Source organism: Anas acuta, chromosome 2 (assembly GCF_963932015.1).
Source record: "Anas acuta chromosome 2, bAnaAcu1.1, whole genome shotgun sequence".
NCBI lineage: Eukaryota > Metazoa > Chordata > Aves > Anseriformes > Anatidae > Anas > Anas acuta.
Genome location: NC_088980.1, coordinates 95,885,982 through 95,911,637, shown reverse-complemented (window position 1 = coordinate 95,911,637; position 25,656 = coordinate 95,885,982). Strand labels below are relative to the sequence as shown.

At 42.2% G+C, this 25,656-nt stretch overlaps 2 protein-coding genes across 2 annotated transcripts; one reads left to right on the top strand and one right to left on the bottom strand.

The window, feature by feature from the left end:
• Positions 1-19,303: 19,303 nt before the first annotated feature.
• Positions 19,304-20,959, bottom strand: ALG2 (ALG2 alpha-1,3/1,6-mannosyltransferase). Its single transcript, XM_068671298.1, has 2 exons — positions 20,559-20,959; positions 19,304-20,368 (listed from the first exon to the last, which is right to left on the bottom strand). The coding sequence occupies exons 1-2, from the start codon at positions 20,895-20,897 to the stop codon at positions 19,466-19,468; spliced, it is 1,242 nt and encodes a 413-aa protein (XP_068527399.1). The 5' UTR covers positions 20,898-20,959; the 3' UTR covers positions 19,304-19,465.
• Positions 20,929-24,623, top strand: SEC61B (SEC61 translocon subunit beta). The gene is made up of 4 exons (XM_068671300.1): positions 20,929-21,053; positions 21,166-21,263; positions 21,371-21,472; positions 24,300-24,623. The coding sequence occupies exons 1-4, from the start codon at positions 21,051-21,053 to the stop codon at positions 24,385-24,387; spliced, it is 291 nt and encodes a 96-aa protein (XP_068527401.1). The 5' UTR covers positions 20,929-21,050; the 3' UTR covers positions 24,388-24,623.
• Positions 24,624-25,656: the final 1,033 nt, after the last annotated feature.

Genomic DNA, 25,656 nt, shown 5'->3' with positions numbered 1-25,656 from the left:
CCCAGAGCCCAGTTGAGATACAGCTACCCCCCAAAAAAAATTGTTTACCAAGACTTGTAAATCAGAACTCAATTAACATTGGATGGTTGAAATTAACTTTGTTATGGAAGGGGGTTTCATGTCATAAGAGCAGATTGACAGCTGTTTTATTATTCCTTGTGTAATCCCATTAAAACTTACACCTTCAGCAAACATGCCTTTGGAAACGGCATATGTACCTTTTATTGCAGTTTTTCTTAGCCAGTACTTTAGATAAGACTGTTTTAAAATCCATAGGCCTCTGTCTTTAGGTAAAGAGGACTATCTGGGTAGGTCAGAGTACCAGAGGGAGGGCTCTGGGAGTGGAAATAGACAGAAGATAGAGCTTTTTCGCTGTTGTATAATGCCCGTATCTTGTACATGGTGGGTTATAGAACAAAGGGCATAAGGTCCATTCTTTTGCTTCCGTATGCTGTATTTATCTGAGCAGTGGGTTATCCGGCCCACGCATCCCTGAGCAGCACTGCTCTTTTTAATTTGAACACTTCCCTTTTATTCATTTTTTTTTCTTTAATTCGGCTATGTTTGTTTAATTTAATTCAAATATGGTTGTTTTTTTTTTTTTTCTAGTCTGCTCGTATTAGGGCTTCTGTTATCATGTATGTTTATCCACAGAAATCTCCCTTTATCTCAAGACTTGCTAATCATTTTGAATTATTTAAAGTTATGAAATATCTAAAGTTACAACTTAAATGCAACTAAGATTCCATGCAAGAATACAGCAATTAATGCTATAAGCCCTCTTCAAAGTGTCAATAAAACAAAAATGTCACTTTTTTTGTAAGTATTGCTATCCTTCCTTCAAAACTGCTGAAATCTTTTGGTGCTTTGTTGATATCATTTATTTAATATTCCAGACACCCCATCAAGAAATGATGACGAGGCCTGGCAAAGCAATGGGGAATTAGAGCTTCATGAAGTTGCAGACACTCAATACGTGATGAGATTTTACCCAATCCTAAAACACAACGATTCCTAATGAATACGCACAAAGTTGTTTAAATTAAGCCAATAAAAATTAGACAAAAGTTCCATTGCAAGTGAAGTGCCCCAAGGCAATTCATGATTGACAGAGGTATCAGTGAATAAGCAAGGAAAGAAGGCGTTACTAGTAGTCTCCTAAAGACAAGGTGAAGAAATTCAAAGTGATAATGAGAGGGAAGCCACTGAAAAGATTCAAGAGAAGCCTCTGCTTACAAGTATGCCACAGAACTAATCCACAGGGACATGGCTATAAAATCTGGAATGTGGTTGCAGTGAGTTGGGTGATTGCCGTGTCAGTAGGTATAGATGACACGGTGCTAGTTACTAATACAAGTGAGGCAAATTAATTTATAAAGCTCTGACCTGGAAGGGACTCAATTTCACTCGTTTTCAGCTTACTATGATAACTTGGGATATTCTGCTTATACATATATATATAAAAAATAAATAAAAACCTATATTTCCTGTGTCCTAGTAAGCTGACCTCACTAACACCTCACTTTGTAAACAGTTCAGCTTGGCAAAATGTGGTCAATCTCTTGGACATGTGCCAGGGCTGAGTCCACCTTTAGGCCTTAAAGGCCCTGAGCAGCCTCACCTGGGGTCTCCACCCACACCCTCTGCCCATGGGCTCAGTCCCTGCCTGAGGGATGCTGTAGGTGCCCCTGCCTGCAGCTCCATCATGGCCATACCTACTTGACTCGTGTGCTGACCTCCAGCCTGTCCTCCTGGCTTGACCTCGGACCTGCCTGGTTATAATGGATAGACGTGCCCAGTGGTCACTGGACTGGCCCTGGTTACTGTCTCCAGACCTGAACCTGATCTGTTGATTCATGCTTCTGGCTTGACCCTGGATCTGCCTCATCACCACCACCTTGTCTGATGATTTGGACTCTTGCTCCAACCTGATCGTTGCTTCTTGGTCTGCTCAATTTGCCTTGCTTGGGGTGGTGGGACAGGGCCATGGCTGGTGATGCTCTCGCTGTGCTGGTTTTTTGTCTTGTTTGGTTCCCCGTCCCTTAGGGAGCAGGCAGCCCTTGCTGTGCCCTGACAACATGACTAACGTCACACCCTCCAATCTAAAGAGATTCTGACAATCTGAATGATCCATGACAATCTTAAGTGTCACTGTCGATGTGGGACTGAGAACAAGAATTCAGTCAGCTTCCAGAGGTCACTTCGCTCCACCAGGATCCATCCAGAAAGACATGCTTCTCTCACCTGCTAACTTTGTGTGAGTCTTTTTCCTTAATGGTCCCATACCTGTTTTGCGTTGTTTTGCCAGTATTTCTGGTTAGAAAGTGTAACTTTTAAGATGTTAAGCCAATGTAGTTGATATCCTGCTGAGTTTGCAGGGAGAATGGTGTAGAACTGGAAAACCAGAGGCCTGTTTGGAAGTACTCTGAAAATTTGAGCCATGAGCATCCTTACCCTCTTCGGGGGGTAAAAAAAATAAATTAAAAAAAGTGTGCTAGGATGAAAATACCAAACAAACCAACACAAACAAACAGATGTACATGCAATTCTTCCATATTTCACTCAGGAATTAACTTACTCATTTGTGTCTGTGGGTGTAAACTGCTGTGCCTCAGTAGTCTGTTTTCCTTGAAGTTCTCACTTGTGTGCCACTCAGATATATTTTCCTCCTAGTGAAGCTGGGCAGCTGATCCCAGACATTAATCTCTGCTTAGCCTGCTTTTGGTAGTCACGTTTTTCATTCTAATAACATGTTCATTGAAGTCACTTTTTCATAAACATTTTCCCATAAACCTCTGTTTCAAAAGAGATTATTCAAACAGCTTTTAAACAATTACTCTTTTGAAGGGTCTAATTGAAGGAAATAAACCTGTAGAGAATCTGACTGAACCAAAGATCTTCAGCATCCAAGATTATCTATCTGTCACCCTGTGACCTATTTCCTTCACACTACTTTTTAATTTTTGTAGCAATTATAGTGTATATGGATAATACCTATTAGCATATTTATGGTCATTGCTTCATATTTATTGTCTGCACAACTCATTAATCTTCATCTAGTGTGTGAGGCTGACAGCTCAATCTATTTTGCAATCTCTGGGCAGCAGCCATATCCAAAAAGCTTTTGTTTCCCTGTAAATAAACTGTGTTCAGGACCAGAGGACAATGGTACATCATACAGTGATTGACACAAGCCATGGCTGCTAATCAAAAGTAGATTTTATTACCAGCTGAGTCAAGTGCATTATGGGGCCATTGTTCTAGTGCTGTCAGGGCAAGAGCATACGTAGTCAGTCACCTTCTCAAGATGGGTTGATTGTTCTCCAAGATTAGACAGAGTTGCCTTATTATCCATCCCAGACAACAAGGCATCTCACCCAAACAGACGCCTTTACAGAAACTGCCTGTACATTGAATTGATTTGAATTGCTAATGCATAATCTGTCCAGCACAGATGTGCAATGAATATTTGGATGTTGTTTTGCATGTCAGTTGAGAAGGCTGAATGATGAGGTGATGATCATTCAGTGATGGGTACTGGACATTTGCCAACAATTGAGTTTGAGCACTTTCCCTGACAGTAATCAGATCAGCTTCCAAAACGTCTTTTCTTCAATTCACTGACAATTTATGTTAGAAGATAATGCAACTCTCTCACAGTTAACACAGTTGGCAGCAATTTGCATTTTTTTCATATAATTAAATTTTTCATTTCACCCAAGAAGAAATACATACAAGCCATATATAACTGATATACATATTCCAAGACACTTCCAAAGTAACTCCGGGTGAGTAAGAGGCCATCTAGATTGGTAAAACACATTGAAACTCTCCATAATACAGGTGGCAGTAGTTTTATTACTTATAAAATTAGGAACAGTGTTATCAAGCTCTAATAGATTAACTCTAAAAAAATATATAATTTAGGTAATAAACATTTAACATATGACCACGGTCATGCTGAGAGAAGGCTGTCCAACACAATGTTGTGATTTAAAATTTTTCAGTCTCTGTCAGGATTGACTTAGTATAAATTAGGAACAGAAATAAATCCCACAAGGCTGATATTATGATTGATGTGAGCTCACACGGTGGCGTCACATGATTCACGTGAATGTGAAGGAGTTTTTTGTATAGTCACAATCATAGAACCATACAGTAATTTAGGTTGGAAGGAACCTCTGGAGGTCATTTGGTCTAGCCAGGGTCTTACCCTGTTACATGCTCAGAGACTGATATAGCTGAATTCTAAATATCTCCAAGGATGGAGATTCCACGTCCTTTCTGGGCAACTTGCTCCAGTATTTGACCACCTTCAGGTTGATTTATTTATTTTTTCTGTATATCACATCAGAATTTTCCATGTTGCAACTTATGTTTGTTGTATGTTGTCTTATCTGTGTGCAACTCTGAGGAGATTCTGGTTCCATATTCTTTATGCCCACATTATTTCAGATCTAAAGAGCACAGTTAAAAACCTACAGTTAGGACATAAGTAGCTAAAGAGCTCCTGATAGTTTCAAAAAAACGGACTCCTGTGGATATTTCTGCTACCTTAAAATGTTTCCTTCCAACTTTACTTGGGTATTTGGCTATTTCATCTCTAATCATATAGTGACACACTTTCCTCAATAAAATAAAATAAAATAAAATAAAAATAAAATAAAATAAAATAAAAATGCTTCTCAACAACTTCTACAGGACTCTAATGACAATTTTCTCTCTGCCTTTCTGAGGTAAAGATGAGTACTCATCAGTGCATGGTAGAGGGAACAATCACTTCCTTTATCTCAGTGGTCTTCATACTAGTAAAAGTCACTATAGCTAGGAAGAGACTGGGAAGTGATACCAGAAACATTACAGTCAAGGCCAGAAAGGAGCTTTACAGGTAAGGCTGATTTTTCCATATGTCAGTCTTGTTCAGGGTTAGGTTAATTATCTCTCATTGGGATTTGTATTACCATTTTATCTATCAGAAGCAAAACATAATTATACCTGTGGTACAGATGAAACAATCCATAAAGTTGCACTGGTGACTTTTTGGGGGAAGCAAATTGAAATTTTGGATGTTTTGATTTTGTGACCTATTAAAAACACACCTATAGAACCCAAAATGGGATTCAGCCCTTTGAGAGTGGCACTCTCAGTCACCACAGGAACTGGGATGAGAGACAACACTCAGCCAAGGAGTCGTGCTCCCATTTGCTCTCTGTCTCCAAAGAAGTCTTCATTATTCCATTATTTCTGCTGATCCTTTCACTTCCCCTGTTGAGCTATCATATGCTTCTCAGGCACTGAAACGAAAGCCTGAGCATCATTCTCAAGGCTGTTAGTTTCTGCTGCAAGGAGAGCAGTGCTTGAAAGTTGGCATGGAATAGCCAGTACTTAGTGTTCTTAGTGAAGTGATTTTTTATCCCAAAGACATTTAACACAAGCCATTATTCCTGCACTGAAGGATCCTTTCCTTAAGGTTAAAAGTCTTATTTTCCAAAGCATGGGAAGTTACTTCAGCTGACAAATAAATGTCAGCAGCATGGTCTTTTTTTTTTTTTTTTTTTTTTTAGACTGAAAACAGAGGTAAGGATAAAGAATTCTCACAAACTGGTAAAAATCTGAATAGAAAGTTCCCTTGTATATTATTCTGTTAAAGAAAAACATAGATAACTGGTAAAAATACATTATCATCTGAGTAAATATTCCATTTGATCTTGAGGTTGAAGTCTTCCCATGAACAGTTATATTAACAAAATTTGAAAATACAAGGACACATTAGAAGGTAGGAAGGAAAACAATGAGTTAATGCAGTCTTCAAGAACAGTTGTATAGATATGGGGGGAAATTATGTCTTTCTGAAATCTAAGGGGCAAAGTCATGAAGGTGATAGACCAGTTGTATAATCCAATAATCGGTTGTACCTATTCCTCAAGATAACATGAGGCTTATGTATTTATGTATTTATTTACTATCTAGAAGAAATGTAGTAAGAACAAAAATAACAGTTTAAGAAATTGAATTAATGGTCAAAGTGCTGCTTTTAATAACTGATTTCCCACTACTGTTCAAATGTTATCACAATTGCTGGTTTAACAATGCCATTCCAAACCATGCCATCTACAAGCAAGTAGACACATAAAACAAGTAGCTGGCAAGAAGCTGGCAGAAGCAGTTGGCAGAAGTGGTGCAATTGCCAGCGCTTGTTCTCATGGAGGACTTCAACTTCCTGGACATATGCTGGAAACTCAGTACAGCCCTGAGGAAGCAGTCTAGAAGGTTCCTAGAGTGTGTGGAAGACTCGGCTGGTCAGTGAGCCTACTAGAGGGGGTGCCCCGCTAGACCTGCTGTTCACGAACAAAGAAGGACTGGGGGGAGATGAGGTGGCAGGGAGCTGTCTTGGGCAGAGGGACCATGACGTGGTGAAGTCAGGAGGGTTGTCAGTAAAACTGCTACCTTGGACTTCCAGAGGGCAGACTTTAAATTGCTCAGGACACTGGTAGGGAGGGTCCCTTGGGAGTCGGTCCTGCAGGGCAGAGGGGTCCAGGAAGGCTAGGCGCTCCTCAAGAAGGAAGTCTTAAAGGCTCAGGAGCAGGCTGTCCCCGTGTGCCATAAGATGATCCAGCAGGGAGGAAGACCGGTATGGCTGAACAGGGAACTTTTGCTGTGTATTCAGGAGAAAAAGAGAGTTTGCATGTCAGCATGGGTTCATGGGCAGCAGCCCTCCTCGGTGTGGGAGCACAGAGATGCAGTCCCAGGAGGCACCGAGTAATGAACCGGACAGGGGCATGGGACCTAGGCAGGATGGCTTGGACAGGTACACTCTTTTCTGGGTTAAAAACTGGATGGACAGCCAGGCACAGAGAGTGGCGGTAAACAGAGTGAAATCCAGCTGGTGACCAGTCACCAGCGGTGTTCCCTATAGGTCGGTGTTAAAGAATCACAGGATCACAGAATGGTTGATGTGGGAAGGGATCTCTGAAGATCATCTAGTCCAACCCCCCTGCCAAGCAGGATCACCTAGAGCACATGGAGGATGGCATCCAGGTGGGTTTTGAATATTTCCAGAGAAGGAGACTCGCTCCCATACCTCCACATCCCTCTTGTACTGGGGAGCCCAGAACTGGAACCAGTACTCCAAGTGTGGCTTCATCAGGGCTTAGTAGAAGGCGAGGATCACCTCCCTTGTCCTGCTGGCAACACTCCTCCAAATGCACCCCAGGATACCATTGGCCTTCTTGGCCACAAGACCTTAATGATTCTGTGATTCTAAGAAAGCACATACAAGTAAAGCAAGCACATGCCAAGTAAGCACGTATAAGATGAAGAAACTTGGTTCCTAGGTGCCACACAGATAAGCCCATGGTACAGTGTGTGCTGCAGGGTAAGTGCCGAGCTGCTCCCTCGGTCAGGGGACCTGGTCCAGCTCCTAGAGTAGCCCTGGTGGTTCCAGCTCCACAAGGATCAGGGAAGGAGGCTGTGATGCCTTCCATCTATAGCCTAAATCAAAAGACATGCGTTGGTGGTCTCTGCTATGTGGGTTTTCAGGTCTCTTCCTTGTGCCCCATACTGCAGCTTCTGTGTCCCAGTAGTGCAGTCCAATCATGCACGTCTCTGGTCAGCGTCGCAGGGTCCAGGGGTCCAAGACAAAGTCCAGTTTTCAGCAGTGAAAAGGGAAGTCTTGTCTGAAGATGAAAGCTAAGCACCGACAGCTTGAAATATGTGGGCCTCTCCTTGTCTCTAAGTTGAAAGTAATATTATTTTCCTATCTCCCAGCAAGTTTCTGAGGCCACATATATTATGTGACTGGGGATTTTTGGTAACAAGCACAAAATAAACATTAAATGTTTATATATATTTATATAAACAGGTTTCAAATGCTAATACAAGTAAGTATCTATGAAAGTGTAAGTGCTGTAAGTGCTTTTATGGTCATTTTGAAAAGCTGTTAATGACAAAGTGGCCAATCTGTTACATGGGTAAGGGATCTGAAGACCAGATGGCCTGATTTACTTCTCAGCTCCAGCTGCTGATGTATGGGTAGGTTTCAGGCCATGCTAATAAAAGACTGAGAGATTTTCTTGGAACAATAAGAGTGGCTGGGTCGTTTAGACACTTCTAGGCCATGAAAGCCTTTTTCAATGAGGAGAAACCTCTTCTTTTCTGTTTCTAAGTACGTTTTTGCATCTGAAAGATGATGAGGTTTGACATAAGCTTTTTCTGATTTGAGAGTCCCGGCTACATGTTTATATGACTTACATTTATGCTGGAGATTGAGTACGGTCTGATTGAACCTGACGAGTCAGCTTACTGTCATCGTGACAAATAACTTTACTATGGCATCTGGGATACTGTGAAGAGTAGACAGTTAGAGCAGCATGAGTTAGGGTGAGATATGGTTGTGCCTACAAGATAAATGAGAAAAGCTCAGAGTGAAAGCCTCCCTGGGAAGATCATGGAGTGTGTCCTCTTGGAATCTGCTTCTGAACATCTGAAGAACAAGAAAGCAACCAGGCATACTTGACACGAGTTTGCTGAGGGCACATTTTGCTCTCTATGACACAATGCCAAGCACTGAAGAAACTTTGATAACAGAGAAAATTTCTCAAAAAAAAAAAAAATAATACACAAAACAAACTACTTCCTCACCTCTACAGTATTTAGGGAAATACATCTCCCATCAAGGCTGGACACAATAGATGCCTTGGAGCAGTAGTGGCTTTGGCTCTTAGGTAACTTTCCTCAGAACAGAAGTGCGTGTCATCTTCTGAGTATCACCCACTTATGACAACAGAATGCAAGCCAAACAAAAAAAAGTTCATCAAACTAGATCTGAATCCTTGTGGCTAGTTCTTAAACGGGAAAGAAAGTGCTTCACTATTTATAATGCTAAAGCTGCTGGGCAAGACACAGTGGAAGACTTAAATTAAATGTCAAATCATGAGGTACTAACACTAAATAATGAGAGCCACTGGACAAACTATTTACTGTGGGCAGGTTGTGCAGCCCTGGATGGATCATTCTGACCACATCTATTCTCACTTGGATGAGAGAGCAGCCTGGTGGGAGTCTGTACTGCCCACATCCTAGGGTCTTTGTGGTCCCAGGTGCTGTCTGCAGTGCAAAGCAGCTGGGAATGAACCAAAGTTTCAAGGCCCACCTCTTCCTCTCTTCAAATGCTGCAGCATAGACCCTCCTAATGTACTTGCCCGCCCTACTTTTCTTGCCTCGTGTACAAACGGTGGTAGCAGCATGCCCTGCAGCTGGATGTGCCCTTTGTAAGATGCCTATAGCTGTAGGAAGGGGTGCTTATCACTGATTCAGCAGGGCATTAGCAGGCAGAGAGGGAATATGAGATGACTTCAAGACAGCAATGTGATCCTTTCACAGTGCCCGTGTCTTCCTGTGCAGATGGCACTGGTGTGTGGAAAAGCATTAATCTAGTGTTTATAAAGCTGTGAATTCCTTTATCAGGACTCTCAACAGCCTTCCCTCCTTTCCTACCACCTGTTACTGATCCAGAACTCATCTACTCCTGCCGTATGTTCTTCCCTCTCTCCTTCACCATTTCTCTTCCTCTCTGAAAGTCCCCTGTGAGGCAGGCACAGGCTGCACAACTTTTTTATTTCCTCTGTCAGGCCTACTCCGTAGAACCCCTCATCAATCCTACAAGCACATTTTTCTCCTCAGGGAGGTATTTGTTGTGTGTTACAGAGCCCTCTTTGCCAAGAAGGTCTGCTTTGTACTGCCCCTACTCAGTGCAGATTGCCTGTCTTTCTGTGCTGTGGACCTTGGCTTGTCTCCTTAGGAGAGTGTTTGCTCTGTCACACAGCCAAAGGGTGAAGAGGAATTACCAGGGAAGAGGACTGCAGCACAAACTATGTAAAAGGGCACAATCCCTTTTCTTTTCCGGTGTAAGGAATGTGCTGATAATGGCCCCTTGGTCTTCCTTGAAAGCCTATTTTGAGAAAAAGCACAAGCAGATGATCCTACCATGGTAAGTGTGGGTTGTGCCCCCTGCCCCCAAACCTGGAGCTAGCAGCAGAGGCCGATGGTGGAGCTATGGGTGCGGTTTGCCCACGTGCGTATTTCCAAGTACTCATACTGGAAGGAGGTGAGTGGGGCAGTTTTCATGAGGAAACCCAGGCAGGAACAAAAAGAGGTTCATTAGAAGAAAAAATCCCAGACTTTACATCCAGTTTGACATTTGTGCACATCTCCTGAGCCTGCTCTAACAGAGCAAATGGACAGCCTCAACCCATCTCATTCTATCTGTGGCACAGACAGAGGAAAAGTCACAATGTGGACTCCTCTGACACCAGAGAATCCAGTAACTCTTTATTCTCCACATCAGAGTGATATTTAGAAGTGTCCCATCTCCATAGGAAAGCAATGAAGAATTTTGTTTAAATACCAGCAGCTATTCGAAGTGAAGGTGTGAATTGGACATGCCTTCAGAGTGCCGAAGATGCTGCTGAGGAGAGTTAGTGCTGTGGGAAAAAAGAGGGTAGATGTGCAATATTTGCTGGCTGCTCTTAGGTACAGCAGGATAGGACTTTAAATCTTATTTCCTCAGCGAAATTTTGACACTTGTCAGCTCCTGCCATGGTTATGTCACAACTCATGTGAAAGTGAGTTTCATGAGCTTAAATGAGATATCATCTGAAAGTATGGATAACTTTCTGGCTGTGAGCCCACCCTCCTCCATTTCTCCCTCTCCTTCCCTCTGTAGGGGTTGGAATATTCTCTGGAATTAGCAAAGGGAGTCTGGTACTGGGAAAATGCAAACAGCTCTGCAAAGGGAAAAAAACAAAAAAACAAACAAAACAAACAAACAAACAAAAAAACACACTATTTTTATTCTTCCTGTCCCTGCCCACAGTGTAATGGTAATTTGAATTGTTGGGGGAGGTGAGAGTTTCATATCTGAACTTAGTTACTTTACTCAGCTTGTAAAGCTCTGGAGTACATGTGGCGTAGCCTGTCATTTTGCTAGCACTTCAGGAATTAATTGCTTGTCCTTTTGTGCATTACTCATTAACAGCACAGTTCTATGGTAAACTTTGAGCCTAGACACACCATGGTGGAGGAAACACGTAGAGTCACTTATCAAAAGGAAATGCTTGTCTTGAAATACACTGTGGGAGTCTATTGACAAAAGTAGATTCTGCCTGAGTTTTGCTCGTCTATTAAATGGTCTTAAAGTTTTTTAACTCACTGCAACTACGGCCTTTGTTATTTGTTCTAATCAACTTTCTACTGCCGTTGTAAATGGCCTTGCTCTTTGCCGGAGTGAGAGAATCTGATATACGAGGATTCTGAACAAGGAAGCTGAAAACTAGAAGAGGTCCTGCAGGCAAGAGAAAGGAGATTTGAATTAAGTTGTAAGAGAAGTTGATCTTCCTGCCTGTTTATCATCTGCTTTTTATCCAGGGGAGTTTCCATTCAAGCAACTGCAATATCGCAGTGACTTTGTACTGGTATCTGGCAAGATGATACAGCTTGTTCTCAAAGTGCTTTTTCCTCTCTTCCGGACCACTCCTCAACAGGTACAAAACATTTCTTACCATGTTGCCAGCACATAAAAAGTATTGCATGGTTGGCAGGCCAAAGAGAAGTTATATCAGGTCATATATTAAGATATGAAGCATGTTACTGTATCCAGCTGAGTTCATAAGATCTTACAGCAATTACTTTCTTAAATCAGAATATATTTATCCACTTGGAATTCAGGTGAAGAGGCTTTGCCTTGCTTCAGTTCATTAAAACAAATTGAATGTATGTGCAAACATTATATAAATTCTGATTCTTATTACTATGACGAAAATTTCATGTAAATCATTCTATTCGCTGCTGTTACTTCAGGTTTGTGCCTTAAGAAATGAGTGTAATTGGGGTGTATTTTATATCTGAATGAGAAAAAGGTCCCTTAGAAAACCGGTACAATGAAGAAGTTACCTAGCTCGGAGAAAAGCACATTTCTTGCTGAAAATCCTGCCTTTGTTGTGATCTCCCATGGAAGTTTTGTTTTCTCCTGAGACTCGGTTTGAAGAAGATCCTTGAACGGTGTTTTATTTCAGGTTGTTCCATATCTTACCAATCCTTTTTATTAGCTATTTGTTTCTATGCTTTTTGTGCTTGCTTTACGTGCAGTGGATCTGCTTCTGCAAAACGTATCTTTCTGTGAAATTTGCAGCTCTTCTTTGTACAGCAGTCTGAGGATTCACTTTCTTTTGTCCTGTTATAAGGATTAGCAGGACAGTGAATGACTTCTTGGTAACTGCAAGAAGTCATAAGTGTATGAAACAGTCTAATTTGCCCAACTACAGAATTTTGCTTTACGTTGCTTTTGGGAACAATATTTATTCTAGGAACCAAATACTGGATCAAGGAATCTTCTACAACTGTGGTTACTGGCTTCTTGTGTGCTCTAAAGGAAGGAATATTAACACTTATTCCTATCAGATTGATATCCAGTCCTTCTGGATTGCTGTCCATTCGTCTTTTAAAAATCTTCAACCCTTGCTGAGGTGCTTTGTTTGAGATGACCACAACTGATATTTTCGAAATTATATTTTAAGGAGCTTGTTCACCTGCAAGAGTTAGAATTTGTTTTGCCTAATTTGATTTAAGCAGGTACATAATCAAAAGCTCTTTCCTCTGTGAAGTATGAAAGGTTTTTTTAAGCAGACAGGTTAAATTTCCATGTTAGATTAATGGCGGATGCCATTACTCACTGCAGGGAATATTTTAAATTTAATTTGAATTAATCTAAATAATGAAATAAAATATTAAATTAACTATAATATTAATTAATTTCAGCCTCTAGAAATGTAGTCTTACAAAGAACCAGATAGTCTCAAAGTTGTAGGAAATTAATTCCCTATCAGAATATATAGGCAGAAAATAAACTTATGTGAGCATTTTTATTACTTTGGGAGACAGCCTGGACTGGGCATCTTTCACTCGAAGTGACTTACAGTCATATTTGCACTGTGTGTGTTTGCATATATACAAAATATTTTGAGACTGGAGCACCGCAGTTTAAATGTGAAATATACCAGGAACATGAGAATTTCAGCTAGGGAATGCTACCTTGTCATCTGTCATGAACTTTCATACGGCTTTAGTGGTCAAAAATTAATTGATGATGTTTTGCAATATAATTCATTTTGTTCACAGTAAGTCAGAGATTGCTTCATTAACTTAAAAGTGCAAGTTTCTTGTCTTGAAGTCACACTAAACTGTTGAAAGAACACATCTACCCAGAAAATGAGATGCTGCTGGAATAGGTGACAAAATATCCTCTCCTGTATTATTAGAACCGGTACTAGCACAGATTTTCCTATAGAAAGAGAGTAGCTGTTTCAGTAAGGAAGTTACCTACTTTCATGTTTTTAAACACTGTATAAGTTCTTGGGATGTCTTCTTGGTCCCTTTTCCCATAGCTTGTGATACTTAGGGATAGAGCAGTTTTGCCTTAGGAGAGAAGACATATGAATACTTCTCAAAGGTTTGCTTCATTTTGTATTCTATTTTCAGGACTGGGCAAAAGAAAATGCTTATGTCTAGTATTACTTATGTGTTGTCTAATGTAGTTTCCTGCTCCTAATGACCAGTTATTGATGGGCTTTCTGAGCGGTTACTGTATTTGGACCATAACTTTTTAAATCAACATGTCTGATTAACCCTTTTTTGAATCTGCTTTTGGCTTTTAGTGTTATTTTAGCACTATGCAAAGAGTTTCCACAACGTAAATACGTTGTGAGGAAAAAGACATTCTGCTTTTGTTTTTAGCCTGCAGTACACCTATAGGTCCTGCAGTCTAATGTTAATGTTAACACAGAGTCACCATGAAGAGGAGGAAGCAGCATAACCAACAGATTGTATTTTTCTATTTACTGTTTCATTTTTTGATGCTAGATACCTGCACAAATACTAGGTTAACCCAGAAGTGCTGGCACTGGGTTATCTAGGTCTAAAGCCAAGGAACAGAATGAAGCCTGAGGAGCAGTAGCAAATAATTTCTATTCATACAGTGGCATCCAGCAGGATACTATCTAACATATGGTCACCACATACAGTAAATTCGGACGTAACCTGGAAGGCCGTGAAGAAAGAAAAAAGCATTAATACTTGTTAGCAAACATACAAAAAATTTACCCTGAATGAATGTCCTGAGCACACCAAGAAGCCTCAGTTGCCCAGACCATCATTATGGACCTGCCTAGTAATCTCCAGATGGTGTCTGACCCTTGACACCACTGTTGGACCTGATCTTGACCCTGACCCTGACCTGCAGGTTGGTACCCCAGCATGACCTCAGACCTGACTCATCACTACAAGCACCTCCAACAATGTGGTCTCTCAGTTCAGCCTGTGCCAGGGTCTCACACTCACTGGCCAGGTTCTTTTAGATACTCCATCTATAGAGGGTTTCATGTTGAATACCAAACCTGCTTTTTGGAAGCTATGTGGGATTTTGATCTATCAGAGTGATACAGCAATGTACGTACATGACAGTACAGGTACAAATCGTCCTCAGCAGGATGTTGTATCTGTAACATACAGTTGAGTCACAACATAAATGTGGTTCCTATTACTGGTCTCTATAATACAGCACCACAACAATGCTGGGTGTTCCCAGCCTCTGAGGAGAATTGAACCAGTTCAAGCCCGTAGCTCCCTTCACAGTTCTTCCTCTAGTTTATACACTCCACTGAGTTGTACCATGTTTGCTGGTGTATTTACAGTCTTTTGATTAACTCAGAGAAGTAGAGCTACACATCCCGTTGATCTACTGGACAATTAAAGCCATTTATCTCGGGCACAGGCTACCTTCACAGTATGGCTGAGGCTGGCAGGGACCTCTGGAGGTCACCTGGTCCAACTCCCCAGCTCAAACAGGACCACCCAGAGCAGGTTGCTCAGGAATGCATCCAGGCAGCTTTTGAAGATCTCCAAGGTAGACTCCACAACATTTCTGGGAGACTTGTTCTTTTACTCAGTCACCTGTACAGTAAAAAAAGTGCTTCTTGGTGTTCAGAACCTTGTGTTTCTCTTTCTGTTGAGGTAAGTTCACAGCTGTGCATCAGCTGTGCTCAGTAGTTCCCACATCCTGCCATCCCTGGGCCTGCCCTGTGGGATGCCCACCTCATTACTGTGCACTGCTCCTGGCTCCATGGACCCTTGGTGATCAATCAGCTCTTGCCGCTCCCTGACAGTCTAACTCGATCCTAACTGGATCTGGACAGGTGATGGGATGTAAGAGAAAGGATTAACTGGAGGGACACTGAGATAGCACGGGCTTGAGGTGGCCCTGGATTTCCTGCTAGCCCGAGTGCTGTTTCCTACATCAGGACCAACGATGGCTTCATTCTCCCTCACCACTGATGAGATCCCATTAGAACATCAGGGATCTTCACTCTACTGCCACGTTATCTGCACCATAACCACAAGAGTTCTGCTTGGGCTCCACTCTTCTTGGTTGAAGGTAAAATGCCAAGAGAGAGCACAGTAATTCAGAGAAGGTGTGATGCACCTGTGATTTTTACATACCTGTAAATACTTAGAAGCACAACCGAGGCTTTTTTTTTCTTTTGCCTATGAGTAATTGAAGATAGCTTCTCATTTTTTTTTTTGTGTCTTGCAAATCTTGCTATATGGTACAGAGATTGTGTGTACAACTGTGAGGGGGAAAAGTTCACAAATTTAAAAAATGGTATGTGCCTGTAGTTGTAGTGTAGGTTGTTTGAAGGCTAATTTCCCAGTGACTGATTATCTTATGTAAGAGTTTTAAAATTTAGCAACTTGTGTTCCCTTTCTCCATGTAAAACAACTCCAAATGATTTCTACTTTCATTTACTCAGATGATTTCTACTTTCCTTTTCCCAGCCATTATATCTTTCTTCTCTTTCAGTGCACAGAAATTGGAGTCATAAAGATAACACGGTATTAATAGATTTGTCTCAGAGTTCATAAGGTGAAACTTGCTGGTCTTCCCATATGACCAACAGTGCAAAAATCTGGAAGCAACTCAGTTAATCTTGTGCATAAAATTACTGGCACTGGAGAAACGCACATCCATAAATCAATAGAGACTAACCTCTGATTTATATCTGTTTGGGCCACATGTTCTGCATTCACCATAAATGCAGATAAAGGTAACTATAATTAAAATGTCTATTTCCTTCTCTGCTATTTGTATTAACATTCATGCTGTTGAATATACGCCTTTCATAATACTATATTTTGTCAGCATTCTAGTTATTGTTTCCTTAAAAATACCCCTGTGATATTAACTGTATAATAAATTACAATTCAAAATAAAATATCAGTCATTTCATCCATGAGAGAGAATAATAAAGCCATAATAAAAAGGAATAAAGTTTAGCAATATGATAATGTAGCATGAGGTTTTTATAGACTCCATGTAAATGTTAAAATCTATAAATTTTTTATGTTGTGTAAAATAGTAAAAAAAGAGGAAGAGTGTGGAGAGGGGGGAAAAAGCAACATTAGCAGGCTGGCTTAATCCTGAAACCCTTGTTATTCCTATTTCTTTTTATAATCTGAAAAAGAGTGTGTAAAAATTTGCATATGAAATGATTTGTTCTTATTTTGTTTACAATTGGTATTAAAAATAAACCAAACAAGGGAAACTAGGTTTCCACTTTACAACCCACAGTACTTGTAAGTGAAGAAACTCTAAATCCTAACCACCCCTCTTGCCTTCATTTGTTCACACATAGTATACTTGAATGTACTTTGTATTTTTCTATGTTCTTTATTTAGCTTCTTTCTATGTATTTTGGTTCTAAACGAAGGTGGAAATATGTGCAAATATGGGAGAGAGGGGACAGGAGATGAATTCCTCCTTAAAACCATTTCCTACGTGTTGCATCATCCCTTCTACCAAACTGGTGGGATTTCCAAAAAGGAGGAGAGGAAGCAGAGACGAAACAAAGCCACACTGGCATAAAGTAAGGCACTGGCTGAGCACTCGCACTCCATGCACAGTCCTCAGTGAATGATTCTGGAAGTTGTGGAGCAAGAGACTTTCAAGAAACCTGAATGGCTGTGCCACATCTCTATGTGCATTATAGCTTCCTCCAGGATTTTGAGGTTAATGTGCATCCGAGGGGAAGCCTTAAAGGCTTATAAACTGAAGGCCAGGCTCCATGATGGATCAAGGCTTGAGAAGACCCAAGCTACCTGTCAAAAAGCAGCAGGACTGCGGCTGCTCCACAAGGGACAAGAGCTGACAGTCAGCATGAGCTGCAGGGAACAGGGCTAGGCCTGAAGGAAAGGGCTGGGAAAGGATGGGGAAGGGTCTGAAGGCCAAGATTTGAGCTTAAAGGGAAAAGGATCTGAGGTTCTGGTCAATGGCAAGTTGAGTATGAGTCAGCAGTGTCCCCTGGCAGCCAACTGTGCCCTGGGGTGCATCAGGCACCGCACTGCTAGCTGGTTGAAGGAAGGGATTGTCCTGCTCTGCTCTGCGCTGGTGCAGCCTCACCTCCAGTACTGTGTGCAGGTTGGGGTGCCACGGTGTAAGAAGGGCATAAAACCATTAGGGAGTGTCCAAAGGAGGGCTATGAAGATAGTGAAGGGTCTAAGGGCAAGACGTGAGGAGCAGCTGAGGTCCCTGGGTTTGCTCAGCCCCGAGCAGAGCAGGCTGAGGGGAGGCCTCATGGCGGCCTGCAGCTCCCTCACGAGGGGAGCGGAGGGGCAGGCGCTGAGCTCTGCTCTCTGGGGACAGCGACAGGACCCGAGGGGACGGCATGGAGCTGTGACAGGGGAGGGTCAGGCTGGGGTTTAGGGAAAGGGTCTGCACCCAGAGGGTGGTCGGGCACTGGGACAGGATCCCCAGGGACGTGGTCACAACATCGAGCCTGACAGAGTCAGGTTCAGAGTTAGGTTTTTTCAGGACTGAATTCTGACTCCCCCTTCTGAAAGAAAGGTCCTCATTTTTGATTGCTGGGACCAGGACAGGATCTGTGACCAGAGCTACCCCTGCAGGCATACAGGCAGGTGTGCACTGATGTACCTTTGGTTCCAAGTTAACACCTGTGCAACTGGAAAGGAGAATGTAACATAAACTAAGCTAGCCTCGCATATCAGTTCCAACCATCTCACCCCTTCTCACTGCAGCTTAAAACCCAGGCCAAATATGTCATGAAGGTGTTAACGTCAACATTTCTTAGTAACAAAAAGAGTTTCCATCTCTGCTGGGGAGTACGAAATGTGAAAATTCACAAAACTTTTTCTTAAAAGAAAATCACAGAATGCAGATCACAAAACAGTATTTTATAGATAAAACTAGACTTCAAAAAACAGGGAAACTGTTGTTACGCAGTCCATTTTCAGATTTACAATTCAACTGAATATATTGCATAGCACTGTATTATTGGAAATCCAACAACCAAGCAATACAGATGTGCTAAAAAAAAAAGAGGTAGATAGAAAAAAGATATTCCTTGCTTAAAACACAGTATTGCACTTGAAAACAAACAATCAAACACAACCAACCAACAACAAAGTCAAATTGTCACATTAAATCCCTGCTTTGGGAGAAGTGTGTGGTTACTGCCCCCCACCTAAACTATTCAGAAATATTTTACCAAAAACTTACCAATGAAACAGGCAAAGCAAAATCCATCTTTATTGTACATTTGAGATAATCATCTTTTATAAATGTGTTTTCTATAATTTAGAGTATAATGAAATGTTCAATAAATATCAATTAAGCTTCTACAAACCAGAAACTCTTCAAACTATATCCTTAAGCATACCAAGCATCTGCATTGATGTAGAATTTCAGGACAAACATTTTTGATTCAAGTAGTTTAATGGCCTTGGTTTTCTCATCCCACCTTCCTCTTGCTCACACACCCATTTGCTCATTTATGATTCCCAGCGTGACTAGATGACGCAATTTTAGAAGGCACAGTAAAAGGCTATTTAAAAAAAGACATACCATTCATATCCCAAAGGATAGTGTTTATTTTTTTAAATGCACAGTTGGACTGTGCAATCCCTGTCCATACCATAGCTGAGGTCTTTCACTTACAAGTTATTGATGATACAAATTTGAAGTAGTCTTACATAAAAATAAAGCCGTGCTTATCTGCACAAATGCGTGTTTTGTAAACTGAGTTAATCATCCAGTCTTGAAGTAATATATGCAATAATGTCCTTGTAACTCACTATTTGAGCTATGCATTTATCCAAGGTACTGCACGCAAGAGTTCATACATTGGCAAAAACATGAAAATCTGAACCTTTCAGAAAGAGGCATTTTCTTCTCTCTCTCTCTTTTTTTCTTTTTTTTTTAAATCAAGCAACATAAGGCAGCATACAAAGTATAACCAGAAAATTCACAAGTATTGGGTTTGTCATCACAGTCACATTGAACGCTGGCTCCCTATACAAGTCACAGGTACAAAAGTATAAAATGCCATATGGGAATATAATTTTATTGTGTTAATCTGCGTATGTATTGGTACAGCTGTTCTGAGAATGCTCCTAAGGAAAATTTTTCTGTGACTCTGACTCTCCCAGCTGCTCCCATTGCGTCCTTTAAGAGAGGATCTCTCACAATCTTTTCCATGGCCTCAGCAAATTGTGTTGGCAGAGGGTCACACAAAAATCCAGTAACATTATGTAAGATGGATTCTAAAGGACCACCTGAATTAACTGCTATAACTGGACACCTCATGTACATTGCCTCCAGAGGAACAATGCCAAAGTGTTCATTACTCGGTGTATAAAGCACGCACACAGAGTGACTAAGAAGAGAGATTTTCTGTTCATCGGAGAATGATCTCAGAAACGTGACGTGGTCATTAATGTTAAGCTTAGCTGCAATGCTCCTTAGCTCTTCATAGTGTTCCACGTTTTCCAGAACGGCTTTATCATAGCCACCTGCCATAACCAAATGAACTTCATTCCAGTCATGAGAGTCAAGTCTTCCTTGAAGCTCATGCAATGCTTCGAGAGCCAGTGCTAAATTCTTTTTTCTCTCATACCTATTAATGGACAGAAACAAGAACTTTTTCTTTTTGGGAATCAGCTCAGCTATGTCTACAGGAACGATTGTTTCAAAGCTATTGATGTTGAGCGACGGATAGAGGACATCTGGGTTGATGTGAGATAAGGACTTGAACGTTTCCTTGAACACGCCAGCAGTGAAGTTGCTGTTGACGACGATGCAGTCTGCCATGCCAGTCGTGTACTCCTCCAGCCAGTCGAGCGGCATCCTGTAGATGCGCTTCAGGAACGACTCTCGCTTGGTCAGCAGCTGATCGGGGAAGTGGCAGTAGAACAAAACCTTCTTCCGGGTTCTGGCCAGACGAAGAATAGGAATGCAGGCGGACACCTAGAACAGAGATAGATCAAAATATATGTGTTAGGAGTGAGAAGTGAGTTGAAAGCTGTCACCCAGGACCCAACACCTCTTAGGAGGAGGGCACCACAGCGCCCACTCCCTCCCCACCCCACAGACAGCGGGGTTTCCCCAGGAGCCCCCCCACCCCAATAAGGCCTGAGGGGGCCCCTTCTTGCCTCACCTGGTCGCAGACGAAGACATCGACGGGCTCCCCGCTGAGCAGCAACACATAAAGCGCCACGAAGGCCATGCGGAGGGCGGCGCACACGGCGTGCCCGCGGCCCCACAGGCTGCGGGGCAGCCACCCCCCGGCGCGCCGCACCGCCAGCCCCCGCGTCTCGGCGAAGCAGCGCTCGGGCTCGTAGCGAGCCGTCCACACCTGCACCCGGCAGCCCCGCGCCTGCAGCGCCAGCGCCGCGTCCACCACCAGCCGCTCGGCGCCGCCCAGGCCCAGGTCCGGGTGCAGGAAGAGCACGGAGGGAGCCCCCCCTTCCCCTTCCCCTTCTCCGGGCTCCGCCATCTTGTGCCGGGGGCCGCCTCCCCGGCCGCCACGTCAACCCCCGGCTGCTTCCCGGCCGCCACGTCAACCCCTGGCTGCCGGCAGCGGGCGGGGCTCGGCGGCGCGCGCAGCGGGCAGGGCCGCGCTCAGCGCCTCAGCAGCGCCGCCGCCATCATGGTGAGGGGGCCGCGGCCACCGCGGGCAGCCCCCGTCCCTCACCCCTTCTCCCCTCACCCCTTTTCTTCTCACCCCTTCTCCTCTCACCCCGTCTCCTGTCTTCTCTCCGCAGCCTGGACCCAGCCCCAGCGCCACCAACGTGGGCACCTCCGGCCGCTCGCCCAGCAAAGCCGTGGCCCCCCGCGCCGCCGGCTCCACCGTCAGGCAGAGGTGAGGGCTCGGCTACCGGCTCAGGGGGTTTTGGGGTGTGTTTTGTTTATTTTGGGGTGGTGGTGTCCGGTAACGGTCGTCTAACGGCTGCGGGGGTCTGTCGGCAGGAAGAATGCCAGCTGCGGGACCAGGAGCGCCGGCCGCGCCACGTCCACGGGCACCGGCGGCATGTGGCGCTTCTACACCGAGGACTCGCCCGGCCTCAAAGTGTGAGTGGCTGGGGGGGGGGGGGGGGGAATGGGGACACGTCAGCGCTAAGGCTGCCTCACGGCACCGAGGGGTTTATCCCCAAATTGCGTGGGGAGACCCTAAGGTACACCAGTTGTTTATGGTTTTTATCTAGAATCCATTAGGGTTTTATTTTGGGGTTCCCTAAGCTGGCTGTGGCTGTCTGTAGGAGCAGTGTTTTAGGGCATGTCTCTGTAGTAATCAAGGCAGATATTTTCTGTATTGTTTGGTCTACTAAGGATTAGTTAAAGAAAACATGAATAAAATGAAACTAAAAAAAAAAAAAAAAGGAAGCACATTCGACAGTTCAGAAGAACTTTTTCAACAAAACAGTGGTGCAAGCTGTCAGTGCAGCTTTACTAACTTCATGAAGTTTCCTTCTGAACCTTTTGGTTTTCCTTTTGCTGATGAGTGGTCAGTCCCATACGGTGCATTGTGCTGATCATCAATACAAGCAGGTCAGTAGGCAGTTTTTTTCCCCTTTTACTGAGGCTACAAAGCAGTGGTTCCGAATTCTAAGGTTTTGGAGTGGTGTTTTTTTCAAGCTACCGTGGGTGGCTGTATGGCCAGGCTTTTAATGGATGAAACATCTGTAAAAACAGCTGACTTTTACAGGTCACTTCCACACTAGTTGTAACATTTTCTAAACCACAGTCATAGACATCACATCATAGAATGGCTCAGGTTGGAAGGGACCTTAAAGCCCACCCAGTTCCAACCCCCTGCCATGTGCAGGGACACCTCCCACTAGACCAGGCTGCCCAGGGCCTCACCCAACCTGGCCTCGAACACCTCCAGGGATGGGGCATTCACAACCTGTTCCAGTTGGGAGCATATTTCTTGCTAGCTTACAGCTTTTTGTTTTCTGTATCATCGATCCCATTGCTATGATCTCTGTCCTGGTTCAGTAGGCTTAAAAATGAAAATGGGTTATAGATAGGTTGTGGTTGCCTCAGTTAAGTGATTCAGCAGAAGCTGTGATTTCTACTGTGTAAAACTTAGCCTGAGGTTTATTTTTCTGGTGGAAAGGAGTTGCTCTTTTCCCCATGCTTAAAATAAGAACTCTTAATAATAAGGAAAAATACATAAGATATCTGAGAATAGGTTATTTCATGCTAGTCATGATCAGGACTACTCTGCTGCAGGTCAAACGTTTTGTATTTTGTCTCAGGAAAGTACATTTCTCTCTAACAATACTTTGCATCTCACATGCTTTGCATCTTTAAAAACAATGCTAGCAAAAGGAGCTGTGGGAAATCGGGTCAGGGTTGGGATATGATTATTTTTCTGTTTAATATTTAACATGAATATTTTGTGCTTTGAAAAGAAGACTTAAACCAAGTTAGGTCACTTCATTTAGTACTTGATACCTGTGGTTCCTGTATCTTAATCTTTACTGCTTGAAGAGCTGTAGGCAGTGTTTGCAGTGGAGCCATAATATAAAATTGGATGTGTGGTATGTAGCCTTACAGAAGGCACAACACCAAATTTTTAGAGGTGCCTAAGTCAGGTTTATTATTTATTTAATTGTGTGGGCATGGTGAGATGAGAACATCCACGTGTTTGAAGGAGGATTCCAGGGTTTAAGCAGGCTGTCTTGAGGAAGTACGAATAAAACTGCAGATTAGGTTCTGTTGCTTGGTGAAATATTCCCCTGAATAGGGGCTGCTTGTGTAGTTGCTGTGTGTGCAGACTTTTTATTTTGCACGTTGTGTTGTTGGTTTATTTAATAAGTAGTTTATATCTGTGTTCACAGTTCTCTATGCTCAAAGAAGACTAAGCATGATCAATTATTACCAAGTTCTAGAATGCAAGGGAAGATGACAATTCTGATCCGGTAGAAAATTGTTAGTAAATTGTTTCAATCAACTTTGAGTTTCACTTTATGTTCAAGTAACATTTACCTCCTTGTACATGGTAACCCGAAGGGTAATTTGCAAAGTGTGACTTGAAGGCTGGTTGAGAGAATTCACAGCGTTTCACCCAGTATAACATTATAAATCTGATGCAAGGTTGTATGAAGTAAGTGGTACGAAGCAGTGCTGAGTGCCTGTCATAGTGTGTGCTAATTGTGGTGTCACAACAGTGTGAAACAGCTAATTCAGTCTCTCAACATGCACTCTGAGATTAAACTGTTCTTGAAAAACATCGCTATGCTGTTTCTAAACAATAGGTAAAGTGAGAAGAAAAAAAAGTTTAAGAAACCTGGTAAACTGTACGCTTCAGGTAATGATTTTACGACTGGCTTTCAACATTGTGTATTATCTCTTTCAAAAAAACAAAACAAAAACAAACAAACAAAAAAAAAACGCAACCAGCAGTCCCCATCTCCCTCACTGCTGCCATGGTCCTTGAATGAAATAAAACCTCTTTGGGCGGAAAAAAAAGCTAATGTGAATTTTAGGCCAAAATTCGACTAGCCGCTAGAGGACTCTGTTGTTTCTTGTATCTTACGACATCTCTGAATAGTAAATAGAGATGATAATTTTCTGCAGTGATGACTAGTAACGAACTATGAAGTTCTAAATAAGTGGGGGGTGGTGGTTGTTGTGATTTATTGTTTTACATGCCCTGTTACATAACTACCATTAAAAGCATAATGGCAATTTTTTTGCTAAAGGTGGCTGTCTCATTTCTGTGTATTTTATGGTATTTCTGTGCGAATGGAATAAGTTTTCTCTTACAATTGCATATGAATTGATGATGATTTGTTTGGCTGGGAATGACTGGCCTTTGGACAAAGCAGACTTTTTTCTTTTTTTTTTTTTTTGCTTTTTATGTTAATTATTTTTTTTTCTTTATTTTTAGTGGACCTGTTCCAGTTTTGGTCATGAGTCTCCTTTTTATTGCTTCTGTATTTATGCTGCACATCTGGGGTAAATATACTCGCTCATAGAGTCAGCTGCCAACTTAAAGCATACATCTCGGACCAAAAATATGATGGATCCTGGTTGTTCTTGGAGAGAAAATGGGGAAGCTTCCTGTCATCTGTTGAAGTCCTTTCAACTTTGTCTCTAATACAGAATGAACTCAATTTTCTATGTGGTCAGACCTGAAGGTCTGTCATGGGTCATTGTATCTGTACGCTTAGAATACAGGTATTAAAATAAAATTTGTATATGGAAATGGAAACAGTCTTAACTTTTTCTTTCCCCTCCTGTTCCAACACTGCACAATTAAAGCATCATACTTGCGCTTTCCATATATAACCACATTTCTGAGTAAATGCCATGTGACAGTTCAAACCAGTTTCTTTTATACTGCACATTGCTATATACTTTTATGACAGAAGATGTTTTTGTAAATGGGAAAAGCAAAATAGGGTGCACAAACATGTGATGGTAACAAGGGCGTTGTTAAAAACAAAACTCAGGTGTGTTAGCTGTGCTGGTCATGTTCTTGCGTTAACTCCAGAAAAAGAGCTGGATTTGTTCATTTCCTAAATGCAAGTTAACCTGCTCAATATTAATTACACTAAAAGTATACAGGTATACTTGTTTTCAAACTGCACTTGAGGAAGGACATGAACAGATACCCAAACGATTTAAAAAGAATAACTGCATGACTGTCAAAGATTCTTTTCTGTAGTCCTAGGCTCTTACGAGGAGATTCAGGTCAGAAAGGAACGGGAGGACTGGAAAAATAATGGCTGCTTTTTAAATAAAAGGATGTACAAACACACTCTGAGGTACAGTTAAGTAGCTCTCCATACCCATTCAGTTTTCCTGGTGTGTTTATTTTCCTTTTGGACAGTCAAGACAGCTCTTCCTTCACCTTTTAAACATGCATACATATTGGTGCATTAGAGTACTTTTTTTTTTTTCCTCATTGCTGATGTGGTCATGAGATTCAGATAACCAAGCAAGGCCTTTCTGTGCAGCTGGCTGGAATTATTTTAGCCTATTTTTCATGTTACGGTGATTCACTGGATATCACCTTGTACAAGAAAAAACAGTATTCTTGCTTATGATACAAGTGTTGACTGCTGACGAGTTGTGGAAACAGTCTCTGTTACCCCTACCCACTCTCCTGTAAAGCAATCCTTAAAGTAGGAGCAATTCTGAAGAGAATTGGTTTGAAAAGAAGGAACGTGATCTCAGACCTGTAAGGATAACTTCTGAGCTGTGCTTATGCCATAATACCTGCTGGAAATGTACAGGTGAGG

Bases quoted from the DNA above. Each gene is read 5' to 3' on its own strand.
- ALG2 (XM_068671298.1), bottom strand. From the start codon at position 20,897: ATGGCGGAGCCCGGAGAAGGGGAAGGGGAAGGGGGGGCTCCCTCCGTG. The intron at 20,369-20,558 runs GTGAGGCAAGAA...TCTCTGTTCTAG, and splicing joins ATGTCTTCGTCTGCGACCAG to GTGTCCGCCTGCATTCCTAT.
- SEC61B (XM_068671300.1), top strand. The intron at 21,264-21,370 runs GTGAGGGCTCGG...GTCTGTCGGCAG, and splicing joins GGCTCCACCGTCAGGCAGAG to GAAGAATGCCAGCTGCGGGA. The intron at 21,473-24,299 runs GTGAGTGGCTGG...CTTTATTTTTAG, and splicing joins GACTCGCCCGGCCTCAAAGT to TGGACCTGTTCCAGTTTTGG.